This window comes from Bactrocera latifrons, unplaced genomic scaffold, assembly GCF_001853355.1.
Source record: "Bactrocera latifrons isolate USDA-ARS-PBARC rearing strain unplaced genomic scaffold, ASM185335v1 scaffold_3, whole genome shotgun sequence".
NCBI classification, from domain to species: Eukaryota; Metazoa; Arthropoda; class Insecta; order Diptera; family Tephritidae; genus Bactrocera; species Bactrocera latifrons.
Window position 1 is genome coordinate 1,617,960 of NW_017536629.1, and position 21,474 is coordinate 1,639,433.

The 21,474-nt window shown below is 34.2% G+C and overlaps 1 protein-coding gene across 1 annotated transcript; it reads right to left on the minus strand.

The window, feature by feature from the left end:
* Positions 1 to 10,324: 10,324 nt before the first annotated feature.
* On the minus strand, positions 10,325 to 19,513 carry LOC108970412 (extensin). The gene is made up of 3 exons (XM_018935761.1): positions 19,412 to 19,513; positions 12,773 to 12,853; positions 10,325 to 12,662 (listed from the first exon to the last, which is right to left on the minus strand). The coding sequence occupies exons 2-3, from the start codon at positions 12,806 to 12,808 to the stop codon at positions 10,659 to 10,661; spliced, it is 2,040 nt and encodes a 679-aa protein (XP_018791306.1). The 5' UTR covers positions 12,809 to 12,853; positions 19,412 to 19,513; the 3' UTR covers positions 10,325 to 10,658.
* Between the last annotated feature and the right edge of the window lie 1,961 nt (positions 19,514 to 21,474).

Consider the following 21,474-nt stretch of genomic DNA (forward strand, 5'->3'; position numbering starts at 1 on the left):
GGTGCCGTGAATAAATGTGTCTATAAATTTATATTTTAAATTAAGTTAAATTAATATCTTTAAATTAAATTAATTATTGATTTTTAATTTTTATTTTTAAAAATAATTTAATACTATAAATTAACTGTTTATTTTAACAAATATATATACACACATAGTTTATATAATTTTTTAATTCAGAATATTTATTTTTTCTCCTTATATACAGTTAGAAGACCGAAAAAAGAAGATTTAAGAATTTTTTCGGAGAAAACTTTAAATTTATTGATCCAAAAATTTGTACAGATATTATGTTAACCTTTAGCTGTATTTTAAGACTTATAGTAACAGTAAAAATATTTATTTGGAAAGAAACTACAGCTGATCTCCGAAAGCTCCTTTCAAAAAAGACGTTTTGCGGCGACCACTATGTCTCTGAACTGGATGGTCTACACAGATTTCGTTAAAGTGATGTTAAATTCAGTAATTAACTGAAGGAATAAGCAAAATAAATTTTTGACAAAATGTCGGTTTCTCAAACAAAGCCGATGGTCGCCAAAAATTTGACCTTAAATTGTTTATAAAAAATTATTTTCGGAAAAAATGAATTAATTACTATAAAATATATTTAAGAAGCTTGTGTTAAAATTTGAGGCTAATCGGTTTAGTCGATTTCGAGTAATGCTGGTCACCGGCTTTGAAAACAAAATTTTGAAAAAAACGCTTTTAAAGTTTGGCCTTGTACTTCCAAGCACGCTGAAATGCCTTTTTAAATTTGCATGTAATAATCTTCACCCGAACGATCCGAAATTTTCCGTGGGTATTCTTAAATATATGCGCATGAAGAAAATAAAACATAAAAAAAAGATTTTTAGAAAACTCTAACTGTATATAACCCGAAAAAGATAATTTTCAATCAAATCTCAAAAAAAAAAATTAACTTAATTAACGTTAATATGTTAAAGTTTTTTTTTTTTTTTAAGCCAGACAATAGATTATTACAGTAAATTTTTTTTTTAGTTTAGAGTTTTTTTAAAACTTAACATCCGGCGCGTTGGATATATCTTATAAGGTTAATTCTTAAGTAACTACTTTTTCCGAGTTAAGAAAAAAGTTGAAAAACCTATTCGTCAATCAATATTATTATATAAATAAATTGAATCCCAAAATCGAAGTCAAAAATTGTAAAATTTTATTTTTAATAAATTTTTTTTTATTTAAAAAACCAAAATATGTCATTGGATAAATTTTCTTTAATTGTAGTCCGCTTTAAAGGATTCTCATATTGGACATCGAATCTTTAGGTACAAAACGACTTATGCTATTATTTCGACCTTTTTATTCGATTAATTATTTATTTTCACAAGTTTTCATAATTTTACTAAATCTATAAATAAATTAAAATTAAGAGCAATATAAGCTCATATTATTCGATAAAGTCAAATTAATAATTGTTATATTGAAAACAGGAAAAATACGAAGGTTACTTTAAAATAAAGCAAATTGAAGAAAATTTCTGACTCATTCAGTTTGATTAAACTAAACCAAGATAAACCGTTATTTCGCAACGTTCTGAGTATTCTCAATTTACAAGTATGTGCACAATTTACATTTTTAATTTTTCAAGACAAAGAAGATGCGTGAAAAAGCAATTTTTGAGCGCCAGATGCAAATTGTTAAGCAATACATTATTTGTAACTGTATACATATCAGCAAAAGTGTGGAAAAATATATATTATTATACTTGTAGTGTGTATGTTCGCTATTGTTGCCCTGCAAGTGAGATGCAAAACTCTGTCATGTGACCTTCCATAATTTGAAACGCTCTTCTACATACATACATACAAATATAGTTATATAAATATGCATGAGAAACGCTTCTAGGTAGCAAACGTTGGTTTGCTGTTAAAAATTTAGAAAAATTAAGAAATCATTAGGAATATTTCAAAAAAATATTAAATCATTAACATCTGAGTGTTAATGTTGATTAGCATGTGTTAGCTGGAATACACTTAAGAAATATAAATATTAAACGAATGCATTAGCTGAAGCTGAAAATTTGAGTTGGAGTAATATGTTGTAAGAAGTTAGTTTGAAAAGTACTTGAAAATTACCTACAAATTGGAAACGCATACATATCATTTTAATGTAAGTTGTGAGAAGAAATATATAGTATATATATGTATAAAAATATACACACAAATAAATATATTAGAAATTATAATATTAATAATGATAAGACGCATCCGTTCATAAATGTTAAAATGTATTCACCTTCCCAAAACATGACTTTTAATGATTGTTTTCTTTGAAAAATAAGATTTCTCATAAGAATAGATGTGAATGGTTGTAGAACTGTGTTTGAGGCTTGATAAAGTAGGCTGTGGCTGAGAAAAGCTTTTCTAACTATTTCTGAATTTAAGGAAATAGACCTCATACGCCAACAATTCAATAGTCGAGATCATACTGTGTGATCATACCCTCCAAGTAGTATGCGTTATACGAAATAGCATCCTATATATTTCAGGTAATTTTCTAGAAATACAGTTAGGATGCTGTTAAAGAATCACACTGCTTTAGAGTAGGTTAGATGAGACAAACTTCGCATAACAATTGGAAAATGTGTAGGCTGTTTCCCTAGGTTTTGAGGTAAAGTTGACACTTTGCTCTTTAGACATTTTTTTATTTACTTTATTGATTTGTTGAATAATATATATTTGAGTTTAGTAAAATATATAAATCTAGTTATATAAAAATATATACCACACATATCCATAGTATACCTGCAGTTCACCCAAACTAAAGACTATAAAATTATTTGGACGGCCATAGCTTCATAATATTATATACATAAAACTAAACTAGTGAAATATAGAAAAAACAAATTATTAAAATATTTTAACTGATAGCGAATGCCCCTCCATTGTCTGCCCCATATAGTCACATATGTACTAGAAACACATACATATCAATTATTGAAGAAAAAAAAACTATTGATTGTTATTTACTGTTATCGGTTTACTTGTACAAACCTAAAATTACTTACAAGGAACTATACAAAAGAGCATATAAGTGGGAGAGTTGTGTGCCCCACATACGTCTATATGTAATTATAAGTATTAACAAAAGAGAAATCAAACTACTAGCTGACTACATATGATTCTAGGTAAGAACAAGCATTATTACTCGCACATATGTAAAAACCAAAAATTTAAAATTAAAATATTTATTATAACCTAAGAGTGTTTGTATATACACACACATACATAAGGCAGCAAGGATTTCATAGTTCTAATATACAAGTACATACATATATACATGAAATGTAAAAACACACTAAGTTGTAAACGACCGCAAGAGATGTTGACTGCTTTTTTGAAATGTAAACATAAGAAATACAAAAATGTATGTAGCGACCTTAAAGTTAAAAAAAAAAAAAAAATACAAAGAAACACAAACGAATTATTATAAAGTATTTATCTCTTATATATATGTATATCCCACGTTTAATGCGAGTTGCTCGGTATTTTATTCTTAAATTTACGAAAACAAAAGTTATACTTTCGTCGAGTTTGTTGGCATTTTATCCCATTTTAATAAAACAAAAAACAAATTATTTCTTAACATCTACTTATTACAAACTCAAACAGTATCAAAGTTAATATTGCAAATCTGAATGTGTTTTTAATATTAAAATCCTACGTCAATCATCCGTTATAATGTTGAAAACAAAACATTTTAAGCATTTAAAGTTCTTAGTGCGCTGTGCGATTGTTTGGTGCAAGTTTGAGGAACAATTGGTGTTAGCAAGAACTGTCGTGAATGATATACTTTACATGTTTTAGGTTGTGTTAGCGGTTCGATAATTATTTGATTTGTTTATTTTTAACTATTTTAATCATATAATAATTGTTTGCAGTTATTACAAAAGGCATTTACGCAGAGATATAGGAAAAAATTATTTTTCACATTTAAATGTCGTTACTGGAAAATAATGTTAGTTTTAATGCCGAATATGAAGTGGTTTCGTCGGAGGAAGAAGTCTTCTTCTTTAATATCGTAGACACCGCTTACTCGGTTGTACTCGGTATTTGTTTTTACGCGGCGGATCTCAAACCCGGCGTACACCACTGGGTAGAGATGTTTCGACTTCTTACTTTAACGGTTTTTTTTGCCTATCCAGAGGATACTTGGTCTAAGACCGGAAGTCGTGAGCTACTTGAGCCATATGTAGAAGAATCGTATCTGACCACTCCCAACTGAATAGCGCTCAGAGAACTTTCCACACTTGCTTGAATTTCTACGCATAGCTCCATTCTCCATTACCACTTCATTAGCTTCAAAAGAATTATTTTTTTTAACCATAAAATTATCAACCCTAGGCGTTGTAATTATAATGGTTCTTATATTAATTTTTCTTATTCTTGATAAACTTATAGAAGATCTCTCAGGTAAGGTATCCTAAGTTTGTAATGAGTAATTTTTCTAAGTTAGGTCTATTAATTGATACACAAATATTAAAGCTTGAAAAATTTAAAACATATTTTAAAGAAAACATATTTACAATACAGAATACAGATGTAGTTTACATACAACATTTGTTACTTTTTATTAAAATTTCGAAAAATATATGTAGAATGTGAACCTTCTGTTCTGACTGCAATGAAATTTTTGACCGTTTGTGGTAATTTTGGAAATTGTTTTGCAATGTCTTCGCAATATTATTTTGTGAAAAACTGTAACTTTATTCTATTAAGGGGTTATATACAGTTAGCAAACCGAAAAAAGCGAAATTTCCAGATCTTTTCTGAGAAATGAGAGAACTTTTAAATTTATTGATCCAAATATTCATTTTAACTGCATTTTACGACTTAGTATTATTAAATATATTTCTTTGGAAAGAAACTACAGCTGATATCAGGGAGCTCCTCTCAAAAAAGACTTTTTGCGGTGACCACTATATCACTGACCTGGATCCTCCGAAATTTAAAAACTAAACAGATTTCTTTAAAGTGATATTAAATCTAAAAAATCTTCAATTAATTGCTAACTCGCTAAAAAATATATTTAAAAAGCTCATGTTAAAATTTAAAACTATTCGGTTTAGCCATTTTTGAGTAATATTGGTCACCGACTTTGGAAACACCATTTAGAGAAAAACGCGTTTAAAGTTTGGAATGGAACTTCCAAGCACTTTGAAACACTTTTTTAAATTTGCGTGTCACTTCGAAAATATTTACCGGAACGATATGAAATTTTCTGTGTGTATTCTTAAATATATGTAGATTAAGAAAATAAAATAAAAAAAAATATTTATGAAAATTCTAATTGTATATAACCGCTTAAATGGCATTGCCAAGACAAAGACTAGCAGCATCCAAAAGGACTAAGGCGAATAAATTCTATTTGGAGGCTAGCTTAAACAGTAAGACATTAATTTTCTCGGAACTTTAACTGGCCGACAAGCTAGTTTACTACTTTAAAGGTATGACATGGATTTAAAATATTGTAAATGTTTTCGGTGGAGGGTAACTACCTTGAAAAGTTAATTTTACTTTTTTTATTTTCACTTAAGTACATTGCTTTCAATGTATTCATAAATTTCTATACTCAATAATTTTAAAACACAAAATTGCTGTGTTCTGGTTTTATTGCCATTAATCCATTAAATTTGTATTTTCGAGTAAGCTGAAAACCCAAATAACTATAAATACATTGATTTTGAGCATGCAACAACGTTTTATGATAATCATTTGTATATAAGTATTAGCCGATTACCTATACTCGGTGTATGAATTTTTGTAAAGCAAAACTCAGTTTTGAGTTGAATTATGAGAAAGCGCATGAATGATAACTGGAAACCACCAATAGTTACTTAAAGTTTATATTAAATTTCTATAAGTTGTTATTCTAAATATAACCACATATTAGTTCCTAAAACAGTAATAAACTTTTTTATTGAAGTTGCAGATTTTGGCGCATTTTGATCATTTGCTTACAAAATTAATTTCAATTTAACCAAAAATAGACAAAGATGAGCGCTACTTTAATAATACAAAAAAGTTAGAACATTCAATTAGAATATTTGTGTTACACGATAAGAAGTAAATATAAATACATATCAATGTTTAAATATATAGAGAATACACGAAACCACGAAATATTATGGTTTAATTATTATACACTTACATATGTATATCAAAATACAGCAGAGTGTACTAAATAAACGATAAAAACTTTAAATTTGTCGATGGATTTCTTTAAACGATGACAACGGATGAAGGTTTGTTTATGATTAGAAACTTGGATATGACACTTTAGATCAACTAATAATATGCAGAATAAGATGACTTATCACATCAATGCTATAGGATTATGTGTAAACAATGTAACGTCACCTAAAATGCAAAATTACGTATCATAAAATAATCGATACTTAGCTTTTCATTGGCTACGATTCTTTACCTCATGAATCCACAAAATTTTAAACTTATGCTATCAGATATAACCATGTTATAACCGACATTCAAATTTGGTTTCAGTATGAGTAGTATGTATTTTAACGGGTGATCCAAGTCGAGGTACTTTTCTCAATAGCCTTTTTTTGACATATCACGAATGAGTCGTATCTTGCTGTCATGTTATTTTTGTTCAGTATTATTTGCCATTTCATCATGGAAAGACTTGAACCACGTTTACAAATCGTTCAACTTTATTACGTAAATTCACGTTGTGTAAAGAATTTTTCAACGCTCAACTTATGGTCAAGATAATTGGCAACCTATTCGCAATATAATCACCCAGCTTAAAACCCAGCATTCCCAGCCGTAGGATTTTGAATAGTTCCAAGAAGATCGAACGTTTTCGAACCAAATTTTTTTCAGCGATAAAGCCAATTTCTGGCTTAATAAGTATGTAAACAAGCCAAATTGACGCATTTTTTGTTGGAGCGAAACATCACCCATGTCATTCACCAATTACCAGTCAATATGCTCAAACGAGTCATCGAAAATTGGGCTCAATGGATGGACCATCTGGGACGTACTTGCGGCGAGCAGCGGAAATTAAAAAAAAATAAAAGCCAAAGAATGTTCTTTCGAATGAGTTGAATAAATATTCCCCAAATTTGAAGCTTCTGTGCCTTTTTCTTAAAAATACTAGACAACTTTTTCCAATTCCCTAATCAGTCCAAACAGGAACTTCAAATTAGAGCACTTGGTATTTGCCAATCGACTTACCGGATACGCTTTGTAGTATCCAGGTAGTCGTAAGTCGTCGACTATTCAATTAACCGCTCATTTTCGCTTATCCGGTTAACCGTTCTTTGTCAACTATTCGAATTGTAAGCGTTCAACTTCTATAAATTTTTTCTACGTACATATATAAGTTTATATAAACAAGGAAAAATCAAAGTCTCCTTGAATTTCAAATAATTTTCATTTATTCGAATACTCGCTGTAGACCAACTATTCGAGTATTCGCAATGTTACGACTATGATATTAATTGATTAGTATTTATACGAATGGTTACAACGCGGATATTGGAATAATCAGTTTTCAGGTTATTCGATTAATTTGAAGACTCCTGCTTGAAAGTATTTGTGCTGCATCCAAAATATATGAAATTTATGGCCGCCTACAGTGACGGGTGAACGATTCAATTATATAAGGTCCAATAAGAAATCCAGGATAAAAATATAAAATTGTATAATTTGAGTAGCGATTAAAAAATATTTTCGAAAGAAGTTCGTTTTCTAGTAACCATATGATAAAATATATAATATGCTGATTGTTAGTTTGATGTCAGATAATGTGAAGAGGATGACTGTGATGGATATGTTAGTTAGTTGATTTGGTTTGTCATCTTCCGAACACACTCAAAGGTAAACGGTAAAGTGATCATATAAGTGTAAGTTATTTGTCAAGCTAGTCTCTGGATTTCATCTATAAATTATTCGATAGTATTCATGCAGTGATCACAAATCTAGTGAAAAATGTGATAATATCACTTTAGCCGAATTATTTTCGTCATAATGCAGCTTTTTTTTAATACACGTCAAACATTTTTAAGTTGGATATAAACATTAGTCATTTTTTATTTTTATATATTATTAAGCGACTTTTAAAAATTAAGTTCTACATAACATAAATATGTGATTTTGCATGCCTAACCGCTTTTAGAATATGCCTAATCATTAATTAAGGCTTTACACACAATAATTTTTCTATTGAATAGTACAGCTTTAATACAACATTTTTTGGTTTGGAAATTTTTTTGGTGTACATCACAATTAAAATTTGCGTGGCTATAAAGACCATAGATATGTGTATATATGTGTGTGCAGCCAAAAGCAGTGTTGTGCGTAAAGTGCGTTATTAATGGGTATGTAATGTGAACTTGACCGCCTTTGGCATATTTATCATTAACAGCAATTATCAAAAGGGCGTAATACAGTTTGCTTAAGAGCTAAATAAAAGAGTAATAAATAAAGTTGCAACCAACTAACCGCTCCTAAGTCACATATCTACTTGTCTATGGGTTTTATTTAGTGAGATATCATGGCTGAGTAGCTATTCGCGTAGTATTTTATATCAAGATGTAAAATATTATATTTTAGCCACATAATGGTTTTAACGTTCATAATGGAAAATGGCACAATTTGTTGCAAGATGAATGACGACAGTGTTTGTTGCAAACTTGAGTTATTATATATACATATGTATATATAAATAAGTATATAAATAATTTTGCAATATTTTTTCTTAATTATTTACAAGTATACACGCATTTAGTTAGAAAGAGAGGTTTATGTTACTTGTAATTGTATATAGTGCTAAATTCATGTGCTTGTGGGTATTTTTAAAGTACAATAAAAGTATTTTCCTACTAACCTAATGGCATGACATACAAACAACCGCACTCGCATTCGTTGTAAATTCCCATGCCCTGCGTGTGATTATCTTTGTACAGCGCCGTGATTTCGTTACCATATCTTCCCGACATCTTATTTCGGTGATGGGAATTTCGAGATAAAGATACCGGCATCAACCTATTGTCTAAAAATTGTCAACTTGCACGAATTTACGTAGGCTTCAATGTTTGGTATGCAAGCGCATAAAAAAATATAACACATACATAATTGTAGACTGATTTTCGCGACTGATTTGGCAAATAAGTTTGGGTTGTTTACAAAAAATATATTTACTACTTATTATTTGTAGGGAGCCATGTTGCAAGTGATATGGTAATTGTGGTGTAACGAGTGTGAAAAAATCCCATCAGCTTTACGGAGGTGCGTTAAAACTTGCAGGGCCTTCCTCATTTGATACAACATCGGATCATGCATTTTGAATAGGAAGATATGCTCAGATACTCCGATTATGAATGATACCTATTGAGACTGCAAGGAATGGAATTTTCAACGTGCTTCTTTCAAAAACCTTATACTTTTAACCTCAAATATGCTTACGCCAATCTTGTTGTCTTGTTCGGAAATAGTAACAAAAAATTTATTCGGCTTTTAAATGTGATTTTATATTTATAAAAACAAATAAATAAACAAATATGTACCATTCTCGACCACTTTTAGCAATTTTTCCGCTAAAAACATTACTCCATCAGTATAAATCGAAATTTCGAAATTTCCAGAACGGAAGTGAGCGAACCATTGTTGCGGTACACACTGGGTCATTTAATTGGCTTGCGTGGCATTCTTCCTTTTTTTTTTTTACAAAAATTTCAAAATATGTGACCTGGTCTACGGAAAGGGGGCTTTTTAACAGCTGTTTCCCAGAAAACTAGTTTTCGCACGATAGCTCCCTTTTTGTAGACCAGGTCACATATAGCGAATTTCTTTGTTATTTTCACTCATTTTTGAACAGCTTTAACTTATTTACAATTTTTTTTGGTTGATGAAGCTTAAAATGCTTCCAACACTATATGGTAAGAGACAATGTGATTGCTAATACTTTAGATATAAGACTGCAACGACATCTATTGACAAAATAAGAAAAGGCTACCCAATATATTGATTACTTGTGACCGTAAGCAATAAAAAACTCAATTTCGATTTTTTTAGATGACAATATTCTTTTACTCTCTATTACTTTCTATAAGCGTTTTATAGATTCGTATCTTTAATCTTCGAAATTTTGGTTATTCGTTTTGCAACCATATCAGGAAATATTTCTTGGTATGCTTCCTTCAGTCCTTGTGAAGTGAAAAATCTTAGAACATATACATTTTTGTTTAACAATTTATTTTAAAAATATACAAAACTTAAATGAAGATATGTTTTTTACATTTTTTATGAAAGTACTCGTAATACACAAATATTTTACAAAAAAAGATGAAAAATGAAAGAAAGTATGTAAGAATACATACATACATATACATAAATGAAACTTAGAGTATAGTTTACAAACAAATCGAACATCGAATTACATGAGCTTGTAATGAGAAATGAGAGATGTATGTATGTTTAACTTCATTACAGGCGAAGAAATGGCAACGCTGAGTTTTTGGAAGGAACCCATATAAACCTAAATAATTTTCAAATGTGATTTAAGTCGAGGCAGAGATGGTGCCGATCACTTAGAAAGTGACAAGGAAAATATTTGGATTACGCCAAAAATTATATGCCTCTATTAACAGGGTCTCTTTGCAAGGTGATGATGATCTATTTGCGATACTTGTAACCACCATCGGCAGAGTAACTTTGTGGTATGGTTTCTGGCACTGATATTGGGCCACTGTAGCTACCACCGGATAGGCTTGATTCTGGCGGCGCGCTGTATGAAGAAGAAGGGCCAGAAGGAACAAATCCACCACCATTACCTCCTGCACTTGGAGCGCCATAGCTGGAAGAGGGTGCTGATGGTGGTGCAGGTGCCCCATAGCTTTGTGATGGGGCTGGAGCTGGAGCCGGAGCACCATAACTGGTGGAAGGTGCACCGTAGCTAGACGATGGGACCGAAACAGATGCTGGTGCTGGTGCACTGTATCCGGTTGGAACACCATATGATGTAGACGGTGGAGCGGGTTTTGACGGTGCAAAAGGTTTGGAACTCGAGGGAGATGGTGGTAAATATGAATTAGATGGTGGAGCAGGTGCTGATGGTGCCCCATAACTAGATGAAGGTACTGATGGAGGAGCTCCATAGCTGGATGAAGGTGGTGAGCTCTTTGGTGGACCGTAGCTAGATGCTGGTGGAGATGGTGGTGCACCGTAACTAGATGCTGGCGGCGAAGGCCGAGAGGGTGGGCCATAGCTTGAAGCTGGAGGCGAAGGAGGAGCACCATAGCTCGAAGATGGTGGGGACGGCCGTGAAGGAGGACCATAACTAGAAGCTGGAGGTGCAGGTGGAGCGCCATAGCTCGAAGATGGTGGGGACGGTCGAGAAGGAGGACCATAACTAGAAGCTGGAGGTGCAGGTGGAGCGCCATAGCTAGAAGATGGTGGAGAGGGACGAGAAGGAGGGCCATAGCTAGAAGCTGGTGGTGAGGGCGGTGCACCATAGCTAGAAGATGGTGGAGAAGGCCGTGAAGGAGGTCCATAACTAGAAGCTGGTGGTGGTGGAGGTGCGCCGTAACTTGATGATGGTTGAGAAGGCCGTGATGGAGGACCGTAACTGGAAGCTGGTGGCGATGGGGGTGCTCCGTAGCTCGATGATGGTGAAGCCGGTCGGGAAGGAGGACCATAGCTAGAAGCTGGAGGTGCAGGTGGAGCGCCATAACTGGATGATGGCGGTGAACTCTTTGGAGGGCCATAACTGGAAGCTGGTGGTGAAGGGCGGGATGGAGGACCATAACTAGATGCTGGTGGTGAAGGAGGCGCACCATAACTGGGAGATGGCGGAGCAGGCCGAGAAGGAGGACCGTAACTAGATGCTGGTGGTGATGGAGGTGCTCCATAACTGGTTGCTGGTGGTGAAGGTCGCGATGGAGGGCCATAACTAGATGCTGGTGGTGAAGGAGGCGCACCATAACTKGGAGATGGCGGAGCAGGCGGAGCAGGCCGAGAAGGAGGACCATAACTGGAAGCGGGTGGTGACGGTGGAGCGCCATAGCTAGGTGATGGAGGTGCACTCTTAGGAGGACCATAACTAGATGCTGGAGGTGCTGGAGGAGCTCCATAGCTGGTTGCTGGGGGTGACGGAGGGGCGCCATAGCTGGGTGAAGGTGCAGATGGAGGGGCACCGTAACTGGATGATGGTGGAGATGGAGGAGCTCCATAGCTTGAAGCTGGTGGTGATGGTTGTGCGGGTGGAGAAGGTTTTGGAGGTCCATAAAAGGCTATAGGTGACTGTGGGGCAGAGTAAGTTGAAGCGGGCACCTTAGCGGGACGTCGAGGTTTCTGCGGAGCTCCATAACTAGAGCTTGGTGGACTGGGTGGAGCGCCATAGCTAGGCGACGGTGGTGCGCTATAGCTAGGGGCGGGTTTGCTGGGCGGACCGTATGAAGTAGATGGGCGCTGTGGTGGTGGTGGTGCTGGTCCCGGCGGTGCGCCATAGCTTGAACTTGGCGGACCTTGTGCACTGGCATACGGCCCACCGGTGGGCGCACTTGAGGCATAACTACTTTGGGGTGGGGCGCTGTATGACGTAGCCGGTCCCGACGCTGGCGGCAAATAAGAGCTAACTGGAGGCTCTGCATTGACAAAAGTGAGTGCAACGCATATCAGCTACAAAGAGAAAAGAAGGAATTTATTGTTGAATTTATTGGAAAGCGTTAATTGAAAGTAATGTAATAAATATAAATGTACGTATATGTAATATATATTGATAAACGTACCGTTGCAGCTTTCGCTGTGGAGTGAAAAAGCTTCATATTGGCAACGGCTAATAAGGGAAATGCTGAAACACGTTATATAATCTGCAAATAAAATAGAAAGGATTAGTTCTCATTCTGAAAGGTTATGAAATATGAAAAAGTTTGAAGGAATTGGTATTTATAATTTGTAGTTTAGATAAGTGAGATTGTTCACCAGTAAACTCTCACTTTCATTATACTACCATATAGTTATGCATTAATTGTATATAATGTGAAAACTTGCATTGAAGATCATGTTTTGTGTTTATTTGGAGTGAATTTTCTTTTATCTTTAAAACCATGTCGAATTTTATGTTAAACAACGAAGACTGTAACTGGAACCAACTACAGCTTCATGCATGACTTGTTGCGTATCTGAATTAAGAGTTTATATAGATACGAACTCATATGTACATTTATTTGTATATAGATATGCAGAAAACTTCCATGTTAAAGATGATTTCGCAAATTTAAGGAAATCAAACATTTTTTGTTATTATTTTGGAAATAAATACAATACTTCATAATATCTAAAAAGCTCCCATCGATCAATATGATTTCTAGGTTTTCTAAATACTAATTAATAATAAATTTATGCATTGTCTCAACGAATAGTAATCATCAGAAATACTCCATTTGCAGTATATAGTATATTGGATAGTCAAGAAAGTCTTTTCGTATTTCTAATCAAACTTCAACTTATTTCTTTTTTATATTTATACTCAATATTATAATTATTTCAGGTGGCAACACCTTATACAGGCCGCGTAATTTTTTTTTTTTTTTATATAAATGTTTACCTCTATATATGCGTATATAGAGACATGAAGTAATACAAATTTGCACTACTTCTTTTATAGCGAAGTTCAAAGAAAACATTGCAAATTACAGACGAAGGAAGAATCAAGCGAAACAAAGAAACTTCAAATGGCAGCATTACGCAAATGAACGGTTTCGAGTCCACTGCGAATGCTGCGTTGGCCGCCATACGCACGGGCGCCAAATGCGATTTCGCAAACAATGAGCGCGTGTTCAGTCACAAGCGCATGCGCAATGAATGCAATTACAAACTTCAATTGAAAATTTGTTTTATGTATGCATGTGTGTGTATGTAGACAGCGAATACATGTACAAATGAATCTGTATATTTAGATACATTTCATGTATTTGACGGCTTGATGGTGACGTTGATGCTTGAAAAATCAATTCGAAACCAATATGGAATTCTTTGGCGTTACGAAATCGCAAAAGAATGGAAATTAAAAAATAAGCCTGAAAAAACGTTTGGTTGCGCCGAAGCTAGAATACCCTACACAAATGAAAATTTTTCCAAATAGAAACTTGATTTTGATCGTTCACTTTGTAAGGTAGATATTTGCTATAGTAGTCCGATCTAAAAAATTTGTTCGAAGTTTGTATAGGGGATAGTGGATGATATTGATATCATTGGCCTCAATAACCTCGGCTGCTTTGTTTAGACTGGATAAGGAACCGAAGCGTAGGGGACACAAGACGAAATATCTTCTGTCATCAAACATACAGTCGTCGCAATCGCGACTTGGTACGACACTGTTGACAGCCATAATTTCGAAGGAACCATCATAAAATCAACATAATAACAACGTCAGCCTCGAAACCCAACGCAGAATTACTTTTGCCAACAGGTCCTACTTCGAACTGAGTAGGAAATTGAGAAGTAAAGTCCTCTCTCGACGAACAAAGATCAAATTCTAAAAGTTACATATTAATCTCGTCCTGCTATATGGAGAAGAGTCATGGACGAAGTCAACATCTTATGAGTCGGAGATACGAGTTTTCACTCCGGCTCTGAAAGACATAGTGTACGCTAGAGGAAGCAGAGGAAGAGGTAGACCTCCGACTCCGTTAAAAAGACCAGGTCGAGAAGGATCTGACTACACTTGGAATCTCCAATTAGAACAGCGAAAAGGAAAAACAACTGGCGCAATGTTGTAAACTCGGCTATAACTGCATAAGCCGTGTATACGCCAATAATGAAGAAGAAGTCTGATCTAAAAAATTTGTACGGAGTTTGTGTTACCTTGGTTAATAATTCATTGGAGTTTCGTCATTTCTCCATACAAGAGCTTAATTTTGAACGGCGATTCCGACAAATGAGCAGCTTCTAGGGAAGAAAAAGAACTTCAGATCGATGTCTAAGAAACGTATCTACGAGAAACATCGTTAAATCAACTGAGCCCGTCAAGCTACTCATTCATTTTCCCTTCTGCGTTTTATAAACTTAGTATACTCTATACGGGGTATAAAAATAAATATGTATATACAAGCGCTTTATATTGAAGATAAAGTGCCGCTATAATTGATTCCTAGTATTACATGTAAATGTCGTAATATTGATTTATTATATTTACCGAAAATTGCACGCTAAGTGCGACTTAAGCCACGCGCCAACTTCAATTTGCCGAACGAAGTTGGCTTTAAGGGCATTTACATGCATAATGCAGCATTAGTTTTCAAAGCCGTGCTGCACATGCGCTCAGTGTCATGCTCGTTGTACGTACAGTTGAAAAATTGATTCCGCCTTCCCCCACACGCCGCAGTTTGCATTGAAATTCCATGCCATTTAACTCCATGGTGATATTACAGCGGATATACACAGTTTCTCCAGTCAACTTATGCCTTTAAGTGCGTCTTGCCGTTGGCGGCTGCATCAAATGCTGGTCGTTAATGTGGGCAAATTCATCAGTTTAAAAATTCTGTTAGCGCGCAAATGCCCCATTAGCCTCACACCCGCCTGCTGAGCCACATTATCTGCCACATGCATATTGAGGCATTGTAAACTTTGACTATGAAAAAAAAAATTATGCAAAGCAGGGCTTCAAGTGGCACAGATACTCATATCGCACGCCAAATGACGGGAGGTCACATGAACGGTGGGCGGTGGGGCATTAGCATTAGTGTGTTTGGCGGCTGACAAAGTTCGTTGAATGCAATTTTGCGGCGCTCACTTACTTTTTCATTGTGTGGCAATGTATTTTCGAATTTTTATTTTCTTACTCGCATTTGTTGTTGGCGTTTGCCTTTTCATGCCTTGAATAAGCGAAAACAACAGTGAAATAAAAATGAGTTATGAAAGAGAGAAACGAGTCGGAAAAAACAGTTAAAATTTAAGTGTTTCTTCCTTGTGCTGGCATCAAATGTTGCTGTAACTGTCTGTTTTTCAATTTTCGTTGTCAACCACTGTGGTTGCAAGTGCATTTTGTGTTGTGTCTAACTTTCGCTTTTTATGTGTTTGTTTTCGGGTATCGCTTGTTTGTTGTTGTCGTTTTCATTTTCAAACGAAATTCCAGTATTTTCAGTTTTCAATGTTATTCTTTAGACTCACTTAGCGCTCTCGCCGCTGTCATTGCTGTCATCTCACAACTGATGCATGCAACACAACCGTTAGTCAACCACGTTCGGTTGCATAACTTGGCGTTAATTTTGTGCTGCCATTGCATGACGAGTCCCTTTATTAATGTTTTAATTTTTATGAGCAAACTTTCCAATAACGAAATAACTTATGTGGATGAGTATCTGAAAACATGTGCATATATGTATGTGTGTGAATACATAACCTTCGCGGTAAATTAGCGGCTATTTATGTTGTGGCTTTAAATATCATTTTTAGAATAGATTTTTAATTTTGAAAGCTTATTTAGGAGGTTTCGATTGTTAACTGCTTCTTAAAGGGCACACCTAGTGTAACATCGTAAAAAAAGCATCTTTTGGGATCAAAAAAAAAAACTAACTCCGTGTTAAAAATTTGAAGGTATATTTATACATGTTTTTAAATGTCACAAAATAAATTTTTAAAGAAGATATTAAATATTTTTGAAATGATAAGCGATCTCCGGTGACGCCAAAAAAAAGGTCCTCCACTGCTGCCATGATTGCAGCCTTCTCTGTTGATAAACCCTACAAAAAATTCTCGTTAAACTAAAAAATATTGTCTGTACGATGACCCTCGGGCTAATAAAAAAAATCAAAAATTGACAAAATGGCGGCATGTTGAAAAAGAGTTAAATTTCACCCAAAACTATGGTCGTTTTTGCCTGCCAAAATTCGATTTTTGATTAGATAAATAAACTGGAGGGTCATCGTTTGGAGAACTATATATCGGATCACTGATTGAAAATTTCACCTAGGTGTGATCCTTAAAATATAAATGAAAATTTAGAGAACTGCGATAACACAAAACATTTGAAGGTTTTGAATGAAATCCTATGTTTAGAAATTCTATTATCATTTTCTGTCTTAGCAACCCTAAAGTTGCAAGAAACAGTCTTTAATATAACAGTTGCAAAATGACTGTAAACTATTACTATGATGTTTTATTGCACAAAGAGTTTGCGTGAAATTTTGCGTAGAACTATTTTGGGAGGCTTTCCTTAACATGAACATAAGTATGTATTTGAAGGCAAAAAACTCTCAGATGAGTCGTTTATCCACCTGTGCTAATGACGTTAGCATCAAAAAAGTCAAAGAAACACTGCTTGAAAGTTGTCGTGTTGGCAGTAGAGAAATGGCAGATGATCTCAAAATATCTTATGGATCGACTCAACATGTTTTAGTTAATGTTTTGGTATGAAGCGAGACTGGTTCCAAAAGACTGAAGACTTTTGCAAAAACGACGTCGAGTACGTGTCCAAAAAGATATGCTTCCTAACTCAGCTGACCTTATATCCATCAAACACATAATTATTGTTAACGAGATGTGTGCAACAATCTAACGAATGACACAATGAAGCCGAAGTCGTATAAACGAAAATCCGCTGAAGGCACTGATGGCCAACCCAATCGAGGCTTATAACAAGTATATGGAAAATTGTATCAAGCTTTGGCCTGGTTGTATTAGCTCAACAGTCAATTTTGAAGACGATATGAAAAATGTTTATTAAATACACGATAATGTAGTTTCTTGAGTCAGTTCGGATCAAATTTCACTTACTCATTCGTAATCAATAAAAAAGCCAGTAACACAATTTTGTGAATGATACGTCATTTTGTACTCAAGCTGAAGATATATTATATGTATGTATACTATATGTATGTATGCTGTAAAATTATTTTTTTATTCCTAAAGTATAAACTATGGAAGCTATAACATACCGAAACGAATGAAAAAATATCCAAAAATTGAAAGGAAAGATGATTTTATTTACTCAACAAATGTAAAAAAATTATCAAAAAATGTTGTATCTAAACTAAGTCACAAAAAGGACCCGGAAATTATAATTAAGTTCCCAGGAAAAAAGGTATTTCAAAACAATATTTCTATGTTGGTAGGGCTGTCCTTAATTATTGTGCCAAATATGAGCGCGATCTATCAACCAGTTTGTTTACAGCAGCTGCTTAAGTCGGTAGAACTCAGTAGTGCGTTGCGATTTTTATAATGGATAAAAGTATCGAACAAAGAATTTGTTTCAAGTGTTGTATTTCTAACCAAATTGCGTGTGCGGAATCATTATCAATATTAGAAAAGGATTTAGTTTTACATTAACACCACCTTACGAGTGGTACAAAGCTTTCAAAACGGGTCGATAGATCGTCGAAGGCATGCCTCGTTCTGGACGACCTTCTATCTCTGCAACTGAATTTTTTGGTGGATATTTTGGGTAATAAGCGAGTTCTTGTTCAAATCGTTCCCATAAAGCTGAATTTCTTTCAAAAAAGAGCACGATTGTGACCGAATTTGAAGCCAGATAAATGCAATTGCTCGTTGTATGGGATCTATAAGAATCAAAGCCGCAATGCTTTTAAATTTCAAAATGATATTTCGACTTCCAAAAAATTAAAAAATAAAAAACAGCACAACTTATTTTGGTTAGAGCAGTAAAACCATCGTTTTTAAAACGAAAGCTTGCACTTGAAAATCAAAACTTATTTATATATTTTGTAATAAGTGTGACTTAAAATCATTTGATTTGAATTAAATTGTATATATCGTCACCTAAACGACCACTTTCAGGTAGCCTTTTCAGGCGAAGGAAAAACGCTATAATAGAAACCAGTCATTGAAACAAAATTTGAGATTCGGTTATAAAATGGTTATATATTGGTTATGTATTGGTTATGTTTTAGTTATATCTGACAGCGGAAGCTGAAAATTTTATGCTGCATATGTATAATATGATGTAGTGAATCTTAAGTAAAAAACTCTATTTCGATTTGTTTGTTTATACGTTTTTTTTTGCGTTATAGGTGGCGATATACAATATCATACAAGCCTTAATTTTTTTTTTACAAAATAAATCGGCGTACATTAATATCGTAGACTCCGAAGTCGTTGGAGTTTCACACGTATTGGCTTATGTAACATATTAATATTGAAAATACTACTTTCAATTGTTTATATTGTCAGTCAATTTTTAGTCTTTTTTAAACAAGAATTAAATAGTTTTTCTTTGCAAGAATATCACTGAATTAATAAATGATTAGTAAAATAAAAGTTTTCCTATGTTTTTTTCAGTGTCTTTAAACACGTTTTTTTATCAATCTTAATTTCAGTTGCTTTCACTGTATGCGTTTTAGCTTTATCCTTTTTTCGAAAATCCTTGTTCGTATATTTTCTTGAGTAAATTATTTTTAATTGGCACTAACCAGCAATTCCGTTTCCGTTAATGCTTATATATATATTGTTGACCAAATATGAAGAACTTTCCGCCTCGTTTGCTTATCACCACTAGTTGTAGCCGATACCGATAGTTGAATGTAAACTGCGACTTTCAACGAGCGCATCTTGCATTTTTATACCAAAAAATAGTGTTTGCATTTTCTCAAGCTACGCTTTGATACACTTCTCAGTGCCACTTTGGTGCCGTAAGTATGTATGCCAATTGAGCGACGACCACTTCATACAAACAACTTGTATAATATTGTGAGTGTGTCGGTGTTTTCAAATATTTTTGAACTTCATTTTACATCCAAGTGTACTTACTATACATACAACTTCAATTCATATTTCAACCAAAATCTCGATTCCACAAAATCTATTACAATTTCATATTGTATAATTTTGTTGTCTATGCTTCGATGCTGCAGTTTTGCCGGTGGCTATTTTTTTTTTCCTTTTTTGATAGATATGCCTACTCTTCAAAGAAACAGAAATTAAGTATAACTTATGTTGAAGTATAACGTTAAAAAGATGTACGCCGCGCATGCGCATCACACTCAATTGCGCTCCGAAAGCGCTGGCGCTCAACTAACACTCCGCACTCTCAAATGCTTTTGTTTTGCTATGTGCTTTGTATATACTATTGTACGTTGCCAGAATTGTATGTTTTCGTTTTTAATTTCTTCTGCGCTTTCGTGCTCTTTACCTGCGCTTATTAATCAGCTTAAAACTATGCGAAGGCGCAAACTGTCTTGAGAAGTTTTACTTTCGTGCTGCCAGGTGCTCAATTGTCTGTTTTCCGAATTGTTGGCGTTTGCTAAGATGCGTAATTATTTTGATTGCACATATTTTCTCATAGCTGTCGTAAATCATAGCGGCGGATACAGATATTAACTGTGAATGTTTTACTGACATTTGTCTCAAACTTAAGCGAATAGATTTTAATTTTATTTTACTCACGCTTACACACATTCGTTAGCACAAATATATTTATATAAAATTTTTCAAATACTCCTTGCCGCAACATCTTTGTGCGGTTTTTTAGAGTTTTGTAATAATTAGTGAATTAGTTTTCATCAGACTATTAGTTGTGGCCTACAAGCTGCTGCCTTAGACTCTAATCAAAGTAAGGCATAGTGAATGTGCAGTGATCGGATTGAACAGTAGCTGTTGTAGTGTGAAAACATTAATGTGCATAATATTTACCTAAAAAGCAAATATGTTTTACAACGAACGAAGTAAACGAACGGTAAATATTGTACATACATTTGTATACAAAAACTTATTTGATGAGAGCAACTTGCTGTATGAGCAATATTTTTAATACCTACCGATTGCTGTGAACTTAATGGAAGAAATGTACGTAGTATGAAGTGAAGCGGAAGAAATTGATACCAAATTGATACCTTTATAATATTTGAGATACAATTCTGAGTGTATTTGAGTCAGGACTGGACTATAAGGTGAATGCATAAGAACCTTCCGATTAAGCTCCTGGAGCTTCTGACGTGCCACTTCGATGTTTGAGGTCTGGCGTTTTCCTGATAGAACAAAATTCTTTACATATTTTCTAAAGTTGCTTGCTTCTAGGACATTACTTCTTTCAGATAGTCCAAATGTAGATAGTACTTGTCTGAATTAAAAGTTTGCCCGCAGGGCTCAGCTCAAAATATATGATTTCTTGCCAATTCTATCATACTCATCTTCCTGACAGTCAATCTTGCTTTGACCCCTGTTTTGCACTGGCTCATCTCAATTCGACCAAGAATATTTTCGCTTGACTTTGTCGTAAATAATTCGATTTTCACGCAGCAGTAACCATCCAGTTCACTAGTGGATCAATATTGTCGCGATTCATCGACGATTTGCAAATGAAAATTCTGTCCACATGGTTTTTATGCGTTAACCTGCGCGGCATCGACATCGAACTTTTTTTGTATCCATCGATTTTCATATTATAATCGACATTTTGACAGCCGGAACTCCATGCCAGTATTTATATTTAGCGAGTACTCAAACAATACTAAGTCAAACCATCTTGAAACTGTCC